At 37.3% G+C, this 19,510-nt stretch overlaps 1 protein-coding gene and 1 pseudogene across 12 annotated transcripts in view; both read right to left on the reverse strand.

Annotated features, from left to right (window-relative positions):
• Positions 1-3,077: 3,077 nt before the first annotated feature.
• Positions 3,078-19,510, reverse strand: part of LOC114277671 (arginine--tRNA ligase, chloroplastic/mitochondrial-like) — a 58,804-nt gene continuing 42,371 nt past the window's right edge. For 7 of the 12 annotated variants that reach the window (XM_082925328.1, XM_082925333.1, XM_082925332.1 and 4 more), the window contains 7 exons: positions 8,998-9,073; positions 8,426-8,586; positions 7,907-7,987; positions 7,567-7,650; positions 7,209-7,313; positions 3,960-4,146; positions 3,082-3,798 (listed from right to left, as the gene is read on the reverse strand). In XM_082925328.1, coding sequence (XP_082781454.1) covers positions 3,725-3,798; positions 3,960-4,146; positions 7,209-7,313; positions 7,567-7,650; positions 7,907-7,987; positions 8,426-8,586; positions 8,998-9,073 — 768 coding nt within the window. In that variant the 3' untranslated portion in view covers positions 3,082-3,724. Of the gene's footprint in view, positions 3,799-3,959; positions 4,147-5,701; positions 6,953-7,208; positions 7,314-7,566; positions 7,651-7,906; positions 7,988-8,425; positions 8,642-8,997; positions 9,074-10,058; positions 10,459-19,510 lie in introns of those variants that run through there. The other 5 variants (XM_082925336.1, XM_082925335.1, XM_082925334.1 and 2 more) reach the window with 5 other exon arrangements.
• LOC145824728 (fatty acid elongase 3-like pseudogene) lies at positions 10,062-10,971 on the reverse strand (annotated as a pseudogene).

The raw sequence follows: 19,510 nt of genomic DNA on the forward strand, positions 1-19,510 counted from the left end.
ATAATTTACTAAGAAATTACTTTGAATTTACCAAGAATTTATATAGAATTTTTCGAGAATTTATTGAGTAGTTTACTCCTAATTTACTGATTAATTCACAAAAAAATTTCTTGCAATTTTTTGAGAATTTACTCAGAATTTTCTTATAAATTACTAAGAATTTGCTGAATAATTTATAGAGAATTTTACGTCTAATTTACTGAGAAATTTTCTGAGTAATTTAGAGAGAATTTACTAAGTAATTTACTGAGTAATTGACTAAGAATTTAACAATAATTTACTGAGTAATTTACAGAGAATTTATCGAGTAATTTATTGACATTTTACTGAGAATTTACACAATAATTTACTTATAAATTACTGAATAATTCACTCATTAATTTTCTTGAAATTTACTGAGAATTTAAGGTGTAATTTATTGAGAATTTACACCTTAACTTGCTTTGAATTTATTAAATAATTTACTAAGAGTTTATAGATAATTTACTGCGCTATTTTCTTGGAATTTACAGAGTAATTTTCTAATAATTTAACGAGTAATTTACTAAGTAATTGGCCTAGAATTTTTTGAGAATTTACCGATAATTAACTGAGTAATTTACAGAGAATTTATCGAGTAATTTACTGGGAATTTACTTAGTAATTTAAAGATAAATTTAGTGAGTAATTCACCGAATAATTTACTATGAATTTACTTAGTAATTTATTTAGAATTTACTCAGTAAATTACTAAAAGTATATTGAGAATTACTGAGAATTTGTCGAGTAATTTTCTAGGATCTTACCAATCATTTACGAAGCAATTTACTGAGAACTTACCGAGTTATTTACCACGAATTTACTATATCTTTAATGAGAATTTACTGTGAGTGTAATGAGTAATTTACTCATAATTTATTGAGAATTTTCTTAAAATTTATTGAAAATTTTCAGACTAATTTACTTTGAATTTATTGAGTAATTCACCGAGAATTTACCGATAATTAACTGAGTAATTTATTGAGAATTTACAACCAATTTACTGAGAATTTACAGAGTAATTCGCTGAGTAATTTTAAAAAAAAAAATTCTATGAATTTACTGAGTAATTTACCAAGAATTTATACTAAATTTTCTGAGAATTTACAGAGTAATTTACTCATAATTTACTGAGTAATTCACAAAAAAATTTCTAATGATTTTCTAAGAATTTACACAGAATTTTCTAGTAATTTACTAAGAATTTACTGAATAATTTTCTGAGAATTTTGTGTGTAATTTATTTAGAATTTACTGACTAATTTATTGAGAATTTACGGCGAAATGACTAAGAAGTTTACTGAGAAATTACTAAGTTCTTCGTTGGGTAATTTAGTTGGAAATTACTAAGTAATTTATTGAGAATTTACGGAGTAAGTTATTAAGAATTTATTGATAATTTACTTAGACTTTATGGGTTAATTTATTGAGAATTTACTAAGTAATTTACTTAGAATTTATGGAATAATTTATTGAGAATTTACAGGAAATTCACTAATTAATGTTCGAATAATTTACTGAAAATTAACAAAGTAAGTTACGAATTTTTTTTTGATAATTTTATGTGTAATTTACTATAAATTTACTGAGTAATTTATCAAGAATTTATACATAATTTATTGAGATTTTTCTTAGAATTTTTTAAATAATTGACTGAAAATTTACAAATAATTTACAATGTAATTTATAAAGAAATTAGTGAGAATTTAACGAGTGATTTGTTGAGAATTTATGGAGTAATTTACTGAATAATTTACTAAGAAATTACTTTGAATTTACCAAGAAGTTATATAGAATTTTTCGAGAATTTATTGAGTAGTTTACTCCTAATTTACTGATTAATTCACAAAAAAATTTCTTGCAATTTTTTGAGAATTTACTCAGAATTTTCTTATAAATTACTAAGAATTTGCTGAATAATTTATAGAGAATTTTACGTCTAATTTACTGAGAAATTTTCTGAGTAATTTAGAGAGAATTTACTAAGTAATTTACTGAGTAATTGACTAAGAATTTAACAATAATTTACTGAGTAATTTACAGAGAATTTATCGAGTAATTTATTGACATTTTACTGAGAATTTACACAGTAATTTACTTATAAATTACTGAATATTTCACTCATTAATTTTGTTGAAATTTACTGAGAATTTAAGGTGTAATTTATTGAGAATTTACTCCTTAACTTGCTTTGAATTTATTAAATAATTTACTAAGAATTTATAGATAATTTACTGCGCTATTTTCTTGGAATTTACAGAGTAATTTTCTAATAATTTAATGAGTAATTTACTAAGTAATTGACCTAGAATTTTTTGAGAATTTACCGATAATTAACTGAGTAATTTACAGAGAATTTATCGAGTAATTTTCATAATGTATGTGAAATCTGATTCAGAATTTCTGAAACAAAATTTTCATTCTCCAAGTTAAGGGAGCTCCTAGTTGGTAGTGAAAGCTATAGAGGAAGAGCACCACATGAACAGACAGCTAAATGGTTTCTTATAAAAAAGTTGGCTAACATAAAGTAAAAAGTGATTTTAGTTCAAATAAGAATCTTAAAGGAATTATAAAAATAACCAAAACTGACCCAAAAACGGTAAAGAAAGTTGTCAAAGTAAATAGATAAGTTTGAGTAAAAATGAACACATGCACGCGCGCACAGATTCACTACATGGACCAAACATGTGACAAAGTACATAAACTATCTTAAAAGGCTTCAAAATTGCATATCGTTTATGAAAGATTAATCACAAAGACCAAACATGTGACGAAGTATCACATAAACTAAATAGCCAATAACAACTATCTTCATTTTCATTTCTCCTTCAGAATGTTTAAGATGATGCAGTTGAAACTTACATTAAGTGACCAAAGTATAAGGGTCTTTCTGTGCCAGTAATGTTAATTTCCAGTTCCACAACAAAAACTCATCTCTAAACCATAAGGATGCTCGACCTCCTAATACTTACATTGCTATGATTAATAACAAGAAATTACCAAAAAGATGTATAATTATCTGCACAAAAATAAGGAAAAGATTTACCCACCTTTATATTTGAATAAGGCAACTTTGTGTCAATTTTGATCAAATTGATAACACCGATTACATTTTAATCAATCGAAAACCACTAACAACTTAATCAATGAGACAAAATCATGAATCCTGAGTCAATTGACATAAGGACCGAAATTTTAAACATCAAAATGACATAAGGACCGAAATATAAAAAATATCAACGTAATTTACACAATTAAGTATTTTTATAACTTTAGAGGAAAATATTTCATCAATATACTTGAGATGAATATAAAACTACTATTTTCATGTGTTTTTTCCTATCCTAATCATAATTTAATATGCATTAACATATTAATGCGTATATTTAAAGTGTTTTGAATAAAAGACTTGTAGGAAGAGTTAGATTAAAGATTTGAAGAAGAATTTGGGAGGCATGGACAAATTGTTACAGAACATTTTTTAGGATACACCACATCCACATGTAATATATTAACATTGTTTTACCCCAAACATTGCAACTGTCAGTTTACAAAGACAAAATCCAACAACAGCAACACAATCAACATTTTTTTTAACAGCAACAAAAGAAAGATTTTATTAAGATAGAAAAGAGAAGTACAAAAGGAGGACAAGCAACACACAGTCAACATTGCCAAGTAAAAAAATTAACGAGGATAGAGGATCTTACTTAACAGCCCCATAACCAACTGCCTCAGCTGTTTGATCAAGCTCCTCCTCTGTCCATTTATCAGCTTTACCTGATCAAGATTTGAAGAGATTATATCAAAACTTCAGTTTTAACTAATGTATCAAAAAGATGAGATGCTATGTCATGCATGAGTTCATAGATATGAGGAACATAAAAAGCGCTACCTTGCTATAGGAAAACAACTAGAGTGCAGATCATTCATTATTATACCTCGTTCTACAAGAGCTGCTTTACAGCGACTCTTTGCTTTATCCAACAAATCAATTAATCGAACCACTTCAGTACTGCGAGTTTGAAATCGTTTCCCATCCTCTCCAAGAACAAGACCAAAACCCACATGGTTAGTTTTAGGATACATATTCTCACTAGCTGGAAGCCAACCAACACGTTTCGCAGCCTAATAGAAGGAGAGATAGAAAGGAAGGCCGTCAAACTCACAGTGGTATGTTACCCATCTCTCTACAAAGCATGAAAAGTCATGAAGCACAGGACATGACATTTGATACTTGTAGTGAAAAACATTTCAAAGTGCTCTCGCTGGCCAACATAATTACATGGATTATCCATTCGGCTTTTTCTTCGTTAAGACGATACCTAATTATTGAAAGCAGCTGGTTTAACTGAAATGCACTCATTCCGCTACCGCTCCAACAAAAGGTGCACAAGCAATGCATGTCCAACCATGACATTTAAGTTCAAATAGCAGTCACATATTACCCAGGTAAACTTTAAAATTGGGTCATAAAATTCCATCTAGCAGATCTCTTTTCAATCACATGAACCACAAGATGATTCTATCATATAATTTATATCTTTAAAGGAAGAAACATGGAGAGATGCATTATATAAATCATGCAGATCAGATGCTAGATTAAACATATATAAGTATAGATGCAAGAATGAATGACATATTGAAGGGTCATATAATTTACACTTTAATCAACTCCAAATTTTAAAACACTAACCAAAGAGCCGCAAGATCAGTGGAAGCATAGTTGAAACCACCATCCTTCTTCACAACAATTAAAGGTATATTTTTCCCCTCAATAAAGATCACACAAGCACCTTCACTTTCTTCAATTAATCCTTGCTTACCCAATTCCTCCAAAACTCCAGGTATATATGGATTGTAAAAGCTTTCTCCCCGACGGGAAGGCAAAAAACAAAATAATTACAAGTGATTTTGCCACTCAATCATAGGAACAGTTGATTTCATGAGTACGATATGTTCATTACTCATGAAATTCAAGGGCGGGCAAATCATGCCACCATCTGACACTCCCTACAACTTCACTTCCAAATAGGGTTTTAAATAGCATGTGTAACAATAATCAAATTCAAGAATAAGCAAAATGTAAGACTTATGAGAGAGAGAGAGTTGCTATATATCACAAAAAGTCTTCACCCCCTCTGTGTTTCCCATGTGTCATGGTAAGTCCCACTATGTTTTAATATGGTGGATCCTACACATATACTACACATACACATTGCTTTTATTGCATGGAAAACATAGGAAGCAAGGTTCTGAAAAGCGGTTGCGGTCGCCATAACGATGGCGGTGGCTGTGGCGCGGTTGCGGGGTGTAAATGCCGTAGTGTAACGGTTGCGGTAACCGGAACCGTGAATTTTTTTATTTTTCACACAATTTGAAAAAAACTTACTGATACGCATATTTTTTTCCATGATCATATTTATTGGGTTAAAAATAAATATTGATCAATTTTTGTAAATTTTTAAGTATGATCCAATATATTTCATATTTTTAAATCACTATAAACTGAATTTTTTACATTTTATTTTAATAATGAATGACTTTATATTATACAAAAAATCAATCACTAACTATTATATATAAGATAAACAATGACAAAAGTAAGAGAAAGAATAAGAGCCTAAATATATATATATACATATTTTAACCAAGCTAAATAGCTAATGACCATATTTATTATTATTATTATTATTTTCAAACAATATATAGATAGACATACACAAACAAAATGGTTGAGTGATAGCAGTTGAATAGAATAACATAGGTTTTACAGCTTCAACAAATCAATAACATGTTCTTCATCTTCCCTCCTCTCTCTATCTCTTGCTCCTCCATTTTCTCTTTATCTTCCCTCTTCTCTCTATCCCTCTTCCCCCATTTTCAACTTTTTTTTGTGTGTTTTTTCGAAAGAAACAGTTTGGAACCGTTACGTAACGGTGCGTAACAGGCCATTACGGCTGTTACGACACCGTTACGACCGCTACGGCAGCTGCTACGGCCGACACACCTGTGAATCTCAATCACACTGCAAAAGCGGCCGTAACGGGTGGCGGTAACCGCCAAAACCGTTACGTAAGCTTTTTAAAACCTTGATGGGAAGTGAAATAAAATGGTGAAAAAAGAATTTGGTGATAAATAGCATTTCTCTATCAGAAAACATTAAATATATAGATATATGCCATTATAGTGCATTGTTCTGCTGAACACTTGACCTGTATCAGATGTGAAGCAGAAGAATTTCTCAATGTCAAAGACTATCACTGGGCAAACACACAACTTTGACTTCATACTGATGAGACATTTTATGGTTAACATAACCACAAATCAGCATTAACCAACTTAGTCACTCTAGCCTGAACATGTTCTGATGCATTCCTCACTCGTTACACATCTACCATTCAACAATGAGAATCCAATAATTATAAATATATATATATATATATATATATATGTATAACATTTTCCATAAACTTTCAATTTTACAATTGTTCAAAATCCATTGTAAAAGAATCATCGTCTACAACACCAAATGCCACCTCAAAACCAACACCTATCTATATCTTTACTTTTAATTTTCCTGATTGAAACTAGCATATAAAATACTAGTTCTATTGAATTGAGTAATTTGCTTGAGTCCAAAATAAAAAAGAATAAACAATGATAAATTACATTTATGGGCCTCTGGCCTCCCATACTCTAAGCCTGTACCATACTAATGTCCTCATTGCATAGGCAATAATGTAATTCAACTAAGATTCATAGTCTAGTCTTGCCACAGTTCTTGTGCCCACTAATTTAAAGTAATCTTTTAGTTATTACAGCTATACAAGAAGTAACTAAGATGACGAAATAACAATGTTTTGCCTTTGTAGAATTGTGATCTTAGATATCAAGCTACCATCAGTTCAAGTAGTCATACAAAATGGCCAACCTGACAACATCAGTCAAAATATAAAGTGACAATGACTTAAAGCAGATACATTTGAATCGGATGAAATATACAATTGGTGGGGCAGGGGGCTGTGAACCATAAACCAAGAATGTTCTATTTTCAGCATGCACGCTATAGATTGAAATCAAAAGTTGGGGTCTTTTTTACGTGGCTCCATGGCGCATAAACAGGTGTGGAAAATACAATCAATGTTTGATATTGTCATTAGTTAGAAAGAAAAATATCAGTTAAGTACCTTCTCCTCTATCTTAATTCCTAGGCGTTGATAAACTCTTGGATATCCCCTTCGACTGATTTCACAGATTTGTGCCCATGCCTTTCGATACTTCTCTTCCCCACCCTGTGATACAAGTTATGCCATAGGAAATGAAACCAAATAAGATAAATGATGAAACATAATGAAACCTCGAGATAAAATCATTAACCAAATTTTCTTCCTAAAAGAAGAAACAAAATTTATAGTTTATAAATCAGATTTCCTCCAAAATAGAAAATTGAAATTTACAGCTTTTAAGTTCTTTTACAAATGAGAAATTTAATTATTACTATAATCAACCTCACAAGTCTTCAAGGCATAAAGGTAAGTGATTCACCTGGAAACTGACCACCGCTTGTTGTGCCCTCTCCTTGAATCCAGGATCACCGTCAAGTCTTTGCTTTGATGCCTTATAGAATGCCTAATAACAGCATTCAAGTTAAACCAATAATACCCACTTTCATTGAATTTCATGATTCATTTCAATGAAAAAAAATTGAATCAAAGGCATAAGTTGCTCAAGCAGCACAAGCAACTAGTTACTTGAATTGTTTGCTAATCTAAGCAAGGGACTTTGTTGCTTGGATGTAGCATAAAAAATATTCAAGTGACATGAAGAAGTATTATGTCTGTACCAATTCAGGAAATGGACCTATTTTCCAAAATTTTTATCTCACCTCGGGATCTCCGATAGCTTGATCATTGACAACCTCCACGTTCGGAAATTTTTCGAAAAGAAATTCAATTAGCATACCAAACTGCAAAACATAAATAATATCTTTAAGACATAATAGGAAAGTAACAAAAAAATTATCGAAATAGGCTTTCATAATTCAGACAGCAAAGAGGCCATAATATTATCACCTTCTAGAGCAGCAATAATCAACAAAAAATTTGAAAGAGCATAATTTTTCCACTTAATACAATTATACAAGAAGGGTCTGTTGGAGTTCCTTCTTCCACCACATATTAGGGAAGGAAAAGGCACCGAAGAACTTCAAACTACTGTTTCACCCAAGAAATTATTTTGATCCAAATGAAAAAGTTGACTCATAAAATAGGGCAACCCATGACTGAAACCCTCATCAAAAAATAAATAATTTTAACAGAACTTATATAAAATTTCAAGATAAAAGAGAGAAAACAAACACACATACAGAATGCATGTGCTCACACACACACACACACACACTTACCTGTGTACCCCAGTCACCAACATGGTTTCTCCAAAGAACCTCAACATTTGAAAACTCCAGCATACGGGCTAGAGTGTCTCTAATAATTGTAGATCTCAAGTAGCCGACACGCATTTCTTTAGCAATGTTGGGTGAGGAAAAGTCAACCACTGCCCTTTTGACTGTAAGTTTCGGCGACCATGTTTCAAAACCATTTATTAGCATCTTTTGGATGCTCTGCAGTGGCAACAATATATTTTAGTAAACAAGACATTCACACTGAGTGAAGAAACCAAGATAGCTCATGATCCTATCATTCCTATCCATTGCTGTCAAAAATTAAATAATACCCTTGCTATCCAATCTTTTGATAACACAACATTCACAAACCTAGGTCCAGCTATACTACATTTGTCTACCATTTCTGATTTTGGTAGATTGTTCATACTGGCCTTAAAGAAGAAAAACGCACAAACTATCATTTAATAGTATCAATTCAATATTGAATACAAAAATCATAGCATTACTGATGAACTAAGTTATTAGAGACAGGAAGTGCAACATAGAGAATATGGAGTGATCAATGTCAATACCTTTCCAATAGGTTGGGGACCTGTCAATTCGGAACCCTTGCCTTTTATTTTTGTCCATAAGCTCATGGCATTGTTGCTGCACCAAAAGAATTCCAAATTTAACAATTAAAAAAAAAAAAAAGGCATACAAGAGTTTCCATTGCTATAAAAGCCCGAGAAATTTTAGAGGTGATCACCACTAAAATTTGAGGATTCAAGCATTCTATATCTTTTGCTGAAGTTAGGTGTGAGTAGTTGTATTGTATGCGCACACATGCATGTGTGAGAGTCTTCAATTCCTCTAACATGTCACATTTACTAGATATGTTACACGGACTTCTCTAAAAGCATGAAGTAGCTGTGTTAGACATGCAACACTTGGATAAGGTACATGTGTTCGACATGACTAACTGGACATGCCCCGAGCAAACATGCCAAGTACACATAAAACTCTATAGTGCAACTCATAAACTAATAAGGGGGCTTTTAGTTATGATTTAACTCAATATTCTATGGTTGCTATCCTGACTTGTAGAAACACTAACTAATAATCTAGGAAGTTCAAATTTTAATGTCTGAATGACTTTTTCAACAGCCAATGAATTTGATTAGCTTTCAAAAAATATACTATACTTACTCATATCAAATTGCTAGTATTATTCTTAAAATAAAATACATACAACTAATTGAATTTTTTTTATTATATGTACCCTTCTTTTTTTTTCCTTTTTTGTTTGTTGAAAATTTGGTTGAAACTAAACACCATCAAGTCTGCTGAAGCTGAAATAAATAAACCAAACAATAAAAAACAAAAATTTCCCCAAAGATTGAACTAGCAAAGAATTTGACTATGAATTTAGTAATCAATATGCACAAATTTTTAAAAGAATACTATGAACTAGCACTAGTTTTCTTCCTGGAAACAAGAAATCAAAAGAAAAATTACTAAGAATTATTGTATATAATCTGTCTATCTCCTAACAATTCATTTGCATAACATATATATACTGATAAAATTCGTCACTATATTATTACCCCTGAATCCAAAGTCACAAAGTGAGAGAGAGAAAAGAAAAACCCACCACTCAAATATCCTTGTTTTTGGCCATGTCCGTGTCTACATCTCCATCTTTAATGGCATCAAAATCAGCAACCTTTCTCCTCCGAAGATGCATCTTGACATAGAAATTAAGAAACAGCGAGAGAATGGCAGCATTGAGAACCGAATTGAAGCCCCAAGCCCCAATTCCATTAAACTCACCTTTCCAAAAATGAAGCAAAAGCACACCCGCATGGCACAAAACATTACAACCGAGAAGAACAATCTGACCAGTGACCACAAAGGGGAAACAAGCACCGGGCAAACCAATGGCAATCCAAAATCTGTAGCCATAAACAAGAGAGTAAACAGAGGTGGCAATGAGAATGGCAAGAACTTGAAAAGATTGAGAGAATTCGAGCCAGAGGAAGGACATGAAGATGAGAATGGAGTGGTTGACGAGGCGGAAGAAAGAGAGGTGGCGGCCGCGGAGGATGGAGAAGAAGGTGCGGAAAGTGTGGAGGAAGCGGGAGAGGTAGAAGAGCTACTAGAAGAAGACGCGGCCGGAAGGGCGGGTGCCGAGGGGGAAACAGAGGAAGCCATTGGAAAGTGGTTTTGGAGCTAGCCCAGAACCAGCGGGCGTCGCAGATCTCGGAGGCGGAGGAGAAGAGGAGGCCGGTGAGCTGTGGTGGCGATGTTCGACGGTGGAAGATTGACAGACACTGGTCGTGTGCGATAATGAGATGAGGGGTGGTGATGATTGATTCTCTGTGTGATAGAGAGAGACAACGGGAGAGCAAGAGAGAGAAAGAACCGTGTGAAGAAGTAATAGATTTGGGCAAAAATTTAGGTGCCAATATGAAATATTTCCCAATAAAATTTTGAACACATCTGCGACTAAATTTTAGTCGTTGAAGATAGGTTACCAAAGATAAAAAATAAAAAATAAAAAATAAAAATTATTTGGCGACAAATAATTTTTTGTCGCTGAAAGTAAGTTTTTGGCGACTAAAACTTTAGTCGCCAAAGAGGTATTTTCCATTCGGCGACTAAATATTTTAGTAGCCAAAAATAAATATACGGCGACTAAATTTAAATTTGTCACCGAAAGTAAGTTTAACTTTAGTTGCCAAAGGGAAAAAATAATTTTTTTATTTTCCATTCGGCAACTTTTTATTTCCCATTCGGCGACTAAATATTTTAGTAGTCAAAAGTCAATATACAACGACTAAGTTTTTTTTTTGTCGCCAATTCTGGCATTTTTAGCGACTAAATTCCGCCACTGGCCGTCAAAGCCTTTTTAAGAAAGCTGTGGAACTCTCTCGTCTCCACATCGCCGGCGTCGCTTTCTCTCCCGTCAGCACTCCTTCCGATTTGGCCGCGGTGCTTTGCAAATTGAATTGGCATCCTGTGGATGTTTTGAAGTTTAACTTGTCGGATCTTAAACAATATGCGAGTAATTTGGAGAAATAGCAGTCCTATTTATTGATGTCTCTTGAAAAGATGAAGAGTAAGAGAGACAATTCATGGAAAGGAGATGATGAGGAAGTTGTATTCACTTTTGAGGAGCTCATGTCAGATGATTTTGATGTGTTGTTGTTCAGTCGTCTGAAGCAACGAAAAATAATGAAGAATGTGAAGCGATGGTGAGAGAATTGCTAGTTCATGATCATGATTTGTTTACATTTCAGATGCACTTAAATGTATTTTTTAGAAGCACTTAATTTAAATGTATTTTGTTTGGATTTAAATTTTTTTGTGTAGATGAAATACGCAAAGTGCTTGATAAAATGAACGATTCAAATTATCGAAAGCGGCATGTTGTAGGCCTCATGGGCCAAAATAATGCTCTCCAATCCAAATTTTGAAATGGAAGGGATCTTCCTCTTAATTCGATTCCCTACTCCCTATGAAACCTCTTAAATTAGAAAGAAAAAAAAAAAGAATTACTAATGTAGTTATTTTATATGAAGGAATTCTCTCCGATCCACTCTTAAATTAGAGAGAGAAAAAAACACAACCACTAATGTAGTTATTTTATATGAGGAAATTCTCTCCGGTCCATAATTTGAGCTGAAGAGCGCTATTTAGTCTTATGAGGTCTGTCATAGATCTCGTTTTGATAATTCGAACTATTAAAGATGTTGGACATTTCATTTTTTATTTTGTGAACACAGAAAAATTATATTGATTTAATAATCAAAAGCGTGTTTCAAGATTTTTACAAAATGGTTGGCAATTAATTTCATTCAAAAATTAGTATTTTTCGAGCTGATAATGAAAAAGAGTACTTCAATGAATATCTAGGGAATTTTTTAAGGGAAAAAGGTATTTTTCATCAATCTATATGTCGTGACACTCCTCAACAAAATGGTATTGCCGAAAGAAAAAAAAAAAGCATTGACTGGAAGTAGCCCGAGCTATAATGTTCTCTATGTATGTTCCCAAATATCTATGGGGAGATGCCATTTTGACAGCCTCTTATTTAATTAAAAAAATGCCTACCCAGGTTTTGCAATATGTCACACCCCTAGAATATTTCAAAAAAACCTTTCCTGATTGCAGAATTAATTCAGATTTGCCTTTAAAAAATTTTTGCTATACTATTTTCGTTCACATACCTAGCCAAATTCGATCCACACTTGATCATAGAGCAGAAAAATGTGTTTTCATCGGGTATGCTCCAAACAAAAGAGGCTACAAGTGCTATAATCCTCAAACAAAAAACATTCGGGCGATTATGGATGTCTCCTTTCTTGAAACTCAATCCTATTTTACCAAAAATTCTCTTCAAGTGGAGAAAAAGAGAAAGGAAGAAAATTTTTGGCAAACAACTTTGGATCCCTTACCAGATCCTATTCGATCTCCATCCCTTGTTTTCTGAAAAACAAGAACAGAAACAGGGTATTCAAGATATAGAGAACGAAGGAAATCCCAGTCCAACTTCTCCAGACATAGAAGGCTCACAAGCAGGGGGAGAAATACTACAATTGGAAAAAACTATTCCCGAACTTGAGTTTTTGGTTTATGCTCGGAAAAATACTCAAAGAAAAAGTAAAGACTAGCCAGCCACTCTACCACAAAGCCAATCAGAATCTCCTAAAAAAGGTCCCTCAAGTAGTTCAAGTATTCCTAATCTGGTTCCTCCATCATCTGTCTCTACTTCATCTCCATTTCCTTCAGCGGTTTTACCTAATGTTATACCCACAGACTGTGATCTTCCTCTAGCCATTAGGAAAGGAATTCGAAAATGTACCCAACATTCCATTGCGAAATATTTATCTTATGATAAACTATCCAAAAGTCATAGAGCATTTACTTCAAAAATATCTAACTTGTTTGTTCCTAGAATTATTAAGCAAGCCTTGGATGATCCTAATTGGAAATCAACAGTTATGGAAGAGATGAATGCTCTAGAAAAGAACGGTACTTGGATGTTAGTGAATCTGCCTAAGGACAAAAAGACAGTAGGGTGCCAATGGGTATTTACAGTGAAGTGCAAAGCTGATGGTAGCGTGGAAAGATATAAGGTGAGACTCGTGGCAAAAAGGTTTACACAAACCCTCGGGATTGACTACCAAGAAACCTTTGCTCAAGTTGCCAAGATGAAGTCAATTCGGGTTTTACTGTCACTAGCCGTTAATTCCAACTGGCCTCTACATCAATTAAATGTAAAAAATGCCTTCTTAAATGGAAATCTAGAAGTCTATATGAACCTACCTCCAGGTTTTGAAAAGAAGTTTGGTATAGATAAAGTCTGCAAATTAAACAAGTCTCTATACGGCCTCAAACAATCCCCAAGGGTGTGGTTTGAACGTTTTGGGAAGGTTGTAAAAAACCTTTGATACAGTTAAAACCAAGCATACCATACTATGTTCTATAAACACTCCAGAGAAGGTAAAGTAACTATCTTGATTGTTTATGTAGATGACATAATTCTAACAGGTAATGATAGTGCCGAATCAGAAAAGTTAAAGAAGGGACTTGCTAAAGATTTCGAGATAAAGGTCCTGGAGCACTAAGATACCTTCTTGGAATGGAGTTTGCTAGATCTAAGGAGGGCATTTTTGTCACTCAGCGCAAGTACACAATTTACTTGCTCAAAGAAACAGGCTTGCTCGGATGTAAAACTGCTGAAACACCAATCGAGCTCAACTTGAAGCCACAACATGCTAGAATTGAAGATGTGGTGAATATAAACCAGTTTCAGAGACTTGTTGGAAGACTGATATACTAATCTCACACACGTCCCGACATAGCATTCGCACTAAGAAGAGTAAGCCAATTCATGCATTCACTAGGAAAGGAGCACATAGAAGAAGGATACAGGATCCAAAGGTATCTAAAGGGAACTCCTGATAAAGGCTTGATATTTAAAAAACAAGGACATCTTCAAGTGGAAGTACATACAGATGCAGATTGGGCTGGAAGCATCACTAACCGGAAATCTACCTCAAGCTATTGTACCTTTGTTGGAGGAAATTTGGTTACTTGGCAAAGTAAAAAACTGTAGGGGGGAAGAAGGTGATTAGAGAGGCAAAACTATGCTAATGGTCCAAGAATGGTGGAAGTGGCTTGAGAATGAGCAGCAGCAACTGTCTGGAAGTTGGAGAGTGTGCAGCTGGGTGAGGGTGAAGCAAGTAGCACAAGAAGAAATGTATGGCAGTGCCAAAATGGGCAGCATCTCCCCCAAATCCCCAAAATTCCTCTTGTTGAATCTTGGGAAATGGGTCCTATTTATAAGCTTTTCTTTGGTACCAAGAGGACATCAAGTGGCCAAATAGAGAGAGGACATGTGTCCCAAAGGATCACATGGAATATTCTGCCTTGAGCCACTGCGCTGAAGGTGCCACGTGTCCTTCTACATGTACTGTGTACTATATGTTTGCCTCCGCAACTACCTTTTTGAGCCTCTGCAAGTGTAGTTGCGACGGGAGTGTTTGGCGCTGCAACACCCTCTTGAGCCTCAGCAAATGCAGTTGCGAAGGGAGCGTTTGCCGCTGCACTTGCCTTCTCAGCTCGAACCTCAGCAAGTGCACTTGCAACGGTAAGCCTTGCTGCTGCACTTGCCATCTCAGTTCTACTTGGCCAGTACACGCATTCTCAGGACTCCATTAGTCTGCTATCAACTATGTTCGTGCTCACCGCAGCGAAGCCTTCACCCTTAGCCACCTAACCACAAACTCCCCAGCTTCCCAGAGCGAAGGCCATAATCAAGCCTGCTATCAGTCGTGCTGTTCCATAATACCAAGCCCAAGGGGCTTCCTTAGTCCTGCCTGTGCGACTAAGGCAAGTCTGTGACCTGGGTAATGGAAAGGGAGTCCCTTATGCTTAGGCTACCCTGCTCCCATCTTCGCGGGATCGCCGCGGTAAACTAGTACCCTGGGCCTACTAGCAGCTCCAACCTAGCCATAGAGCCTGCTATCAGCACCAAGTTAAATGAATTTTGGGGCCTGCTATCAGCCCTAGGCTAGTAATGCCTTGGGGCCTACTATCAGAGCCAAGCATTAGCCTCTACTTGCAGAGGGGAAGCTTTTCCCAAAGGCGGCTATCACCTTGGCGGGATGTTCCCTTCGCAAGTTAGTTACGACGGCCGTAGTTGCTGCGGTAGTCATTTCCCGTGGCAAGTTCAAATGGCATAACCAACAATATTGGAGATGGCGGCGCCAATAAAGATGTTGGAGATGGCGGCGCCAATAAAGTGCCTCTGCAACTTGGGCGCTGTAAGTAATGTCTCTGCAACTTAGTTGCTTCGCTTCTCTCTTTTCCTCAGCAAATCCAGGTGGCGGCGGAACCGAGAATACATGGAATGGCGGCGCCGAGACAAAGTGCCTCCACAACTTGGTCGTCGCAAGTGTCGCTTCTGCAACTTAGTTGCTTCGGCTTTCACTTTCCCTCATCAACTTTGGATGGCGGCGGAGCTGAAGATATTAGGAATGGCGGCGCTAAGGCAAAGTACCTCAGCAACTTCCCCGCTGCATGTGTTCCCTCTGCAACTTAACCGTCGCATGTGTTCCCGTTGCAACTTGACTTTCTGGAATTTTCCTTCGTGGAGTCCGTTTAGACCCTTGGCGGGTCGGACCAACTTGACTTTCTGGAAGGTCGTTGACTCCATCGTTCCTGATGCCCTTCCTTTGAAGGAGCCTCTGTTTTCTTTTATTGAGGCTGCTTTGGATGATGCTGACATGGTGAACCCAGTCTCTGTGCTGCGGTTTCGCGTGGAGCGTGGTGACTTTCCCCATTCATACATCTATTATCACACTCACACCGGCCCTCCAATAGCCTGGTCCCTCTGGGTTGATGACATCATTGCAGATGGTGACTTCGAGCAGCGAATGCGGGATGTTCGTCTCTACAATGCCGTTTCGATTTCGAGGGAGTTATCAGCGCGCAAAGTACAGACCAACACTGATATGATTGTCTCCCACTGAAGCCGAGACACTCACACTTTTTCTTTGGCATGGAGGCAGATAACTCCAACCCTCGAAGATGTTACCGTCCTTCTGCGCTTGAGCACTCGTGGAGATCACCCCTTCGATCCAGCATCCCTGACTCCTGTGGAACAAGTTGCTGTCACTGCCCTCCAAGATGCCTTTCCAGAGGCGCGAAAGTATGGCTCTTGGTATGATCTTAAGACTGGGGAACTACTCCAGGAGAGGCCCAAGAGGGACAAAACCACTTATCTTTCCTGGCTGAAGCATTTCTTCAAGGACCTGCAACCAGTTGTGAGCGACATCACAGAGGAGAGTCGCAACTAGTAGTTGGGCCAGGCTACCGCGGCGACTTGTACTTGGTCGCCTTCGTCAGTTACTTCATTTCGTTTTTTTGTTCTCCCAAGCAACCCCATCTACTTTAATCCCCCGCCGGTGAACAAAAAAGCCAAGGAACTTCCTGGCAGTAACTCCGAAGGCACACTTGAGAGGGTTCATCATTAGGCAGAATTTGCGGCACTGTTGAAAAACTTTTTCCAAGTCACAGAGGTGTCGGTTTGCCTCGGTAGACTTGACCACCAGCTCATCCACATATACTTCCACTTCATGATGCAACATATCATGGAACACTACAGCCATAGCCCATTGGTAGGCTGCCCCCGCGTTTTTCAAACCGAAGGGTATCACTGTATAGAAAAAATTTCCCAAGGGTGTTCTAAATGCTGTTTTTTCTGCATCTTCTGATGCCATTTTGATCTGGTTATAACCACTGAATCCATCCATAAAGGAGAACATCTTATGGCCCGCAGTAGAATCGACAAGTGTGTCAACATGGGGCAATGGAAACTCATCTTTCGGGCAGGCCTCATTCATTCAGGTTGGGAAAGTCCACACAGACCCTAATCTGGCCGTTCTTCTTCTCCACAGGCACAATATTTGCTAGCCAAGTTAGGTACTGTATAGGCTCAATAAACTTGGCCCTCGGCAACTTTTCTACCTCTTCCTTAATCTTTGCCTCAAGGTCAAGGTGATACTTTCGAGCATGCTGCTTTATTGGCTTAGAGTTGGGAAAAGTATCCAGGTGATGGGTGACAAGAGATGGGTCAAGACCAGGCATCTCATCATATGTCCAAGCAAAGACGTCACTGTACCGCTTCAGTAGTGTTATCAATTCTGCCTTAGCTGTTGGAGCCATTGTGTCGCTGATGAACACAGGGCTTGCTCTGCCCTGGTAAGTCGCTGAGGTTGACCTCAGCAAGTACCTCATGTTGCGGTTTGGGTCTATCTTGCACGCATTCAGGGGCGGGCTCAGGCATCTCCACCAACTCTTCTTGGGACTCGTCATCGTCACATTTATTTGTCTCGGGCCATCCTCCCAAGGTATGAAGCCTGGCCTCTACGACCTGTCATAGGTAGTAAATTGTCTTACTCCCTTCCGCACCTCAACAATCTTGGGCGGAGGACTTGTGGACTTGCTGCTCCACTTCTGCTCACTACTTTCTGGAGCAACCCCTGCATCCCGAATGCCTTCCCATTTTGGCAATTTTACTCCTACAACTTTACCGGTCCTTGGAGTTTCACTCGTTGACAACTCAGTAAAGAAAACTGCATCCGAATAGTGTGCCTCCTCAACCCCAAATGGCTGTTCAAATGCATTTATATGGTTACTGTGCGCTTTTCCAACTTTGCCTTCACACATTGGTGATAACTCGACGGGATAACTCCATATCGGTGCGTCCAAGCTATGCCAAGTATCATGTGGCAATTTGTGTCCGCTTCAATCACATGAAACTTGGTTGCGGAATGGATCTCACCAACTGTTAAGTCCACGACCACATGGCCCTTGGTATGTTTTTTCTCGCCGCCAAAACCCGTCACAGTGATGGGTTGGCGAACCATCCTGGACTCTGGGACACCAGCCTTTGCAAAGGTGTCAGTAGTGATGATGTTTATGGACGCCCCCACCATCAAGGAAAGCACGCTTGAACTCTACATCATTGATGTATGCTGTGGCAAAAAGAGGACGATTATGGGGAAATGGGTATGCTCTATCAGCCTCTAAAAAAGTAATGGCCCCATAAGCTTCCTGGATGCGCCGAGGCGCATATTCCTTAGCCTCAGCAACCATCACCATGGTACACTTCAAAGATATTAATGAGGGCTTTTGTTGCTTCCAACCTGGCGGTTTGGCTCAGCCCCAATTGGTCGAAGAAGGTGCGAAACTTAACAGAGTTTTGCAAGGCCTGGGCATTAGCATCCTCTGCGAATTTTGCCTCTGCAGGTACACTGTCTCAGGGAGCTGGCCGGTTGCAATTTCTTCTAACTCATCATAGTAAGACGCCATATGCACTTGATCACGCACAAGCCCGAGATAGCCAATCATATATGTACATTCTTCCCCTTCCCCTTGTGGTTAGGATAAGGGTCCTTCCGCACATCACGGTTGCCGGCATCTTTGAACTTCAGCTCATTTGCGTCAACTTTCTTCTTGAAGATACTTTTCAAAGTCCAACAGTCCCTAAAAGGGTGTCTAGTGGTTCTGTGCTAGACACAATAACCGGGCTTTCTTTGTCCTTCTTGGTTGGAGGGACATCAACTGGAGGCAAGTTAAGTTCACCATCAGCTACCCATTCTTTAACCAGAGACTTAACATTCTCAAGGCTTCAAGGACATGGATTTCTGTCCTCATAACTCTTTCTTTTCCGAGAGGACGTCGCCTCCCCTTGCGAGCGCCTCCCTCCTGCAGAGGTTACTGCAGCAACTCTGCTACTGCGAGGGTAGCGGTGGCTGTCACGAGATTTGTGCAAGGGACCAATGGTACTGAGGTTCCTAGCTGCCTCAATCAAGGCTGAAATGGTAGGCAGATTATGATTCACCAAGAAAATTTTGTAGTCGCGTATGGCACCCTCCACACATATGCTGACTAAATGGGCCTCATCCACTGGTTCATGACAGTCAATAGCCTTATCTCGGAACCGCTTAACATAGTCCAGTATATCTTCGCCCTCCTTTTGGACATCTCGCCCAAGGGTGAGGGTTGTAACTTTCGCTTTGACCTCGAAGA

The sequence above is a fragment of the Camellia sinensis genome, chromosome 4, assembly GCF_055761805.1.
Source record: "Camellia sinensis isolate YWXY chromosome 4, ASM5576180v1, whole genome shotgun sequence".
Taxonomy (NCBI): Eukaryota; Viridiplantae; Streptophyta; class Magnoliopsida; order Ericales; family Theaceae; genus Camellia; species Camellia sinensis.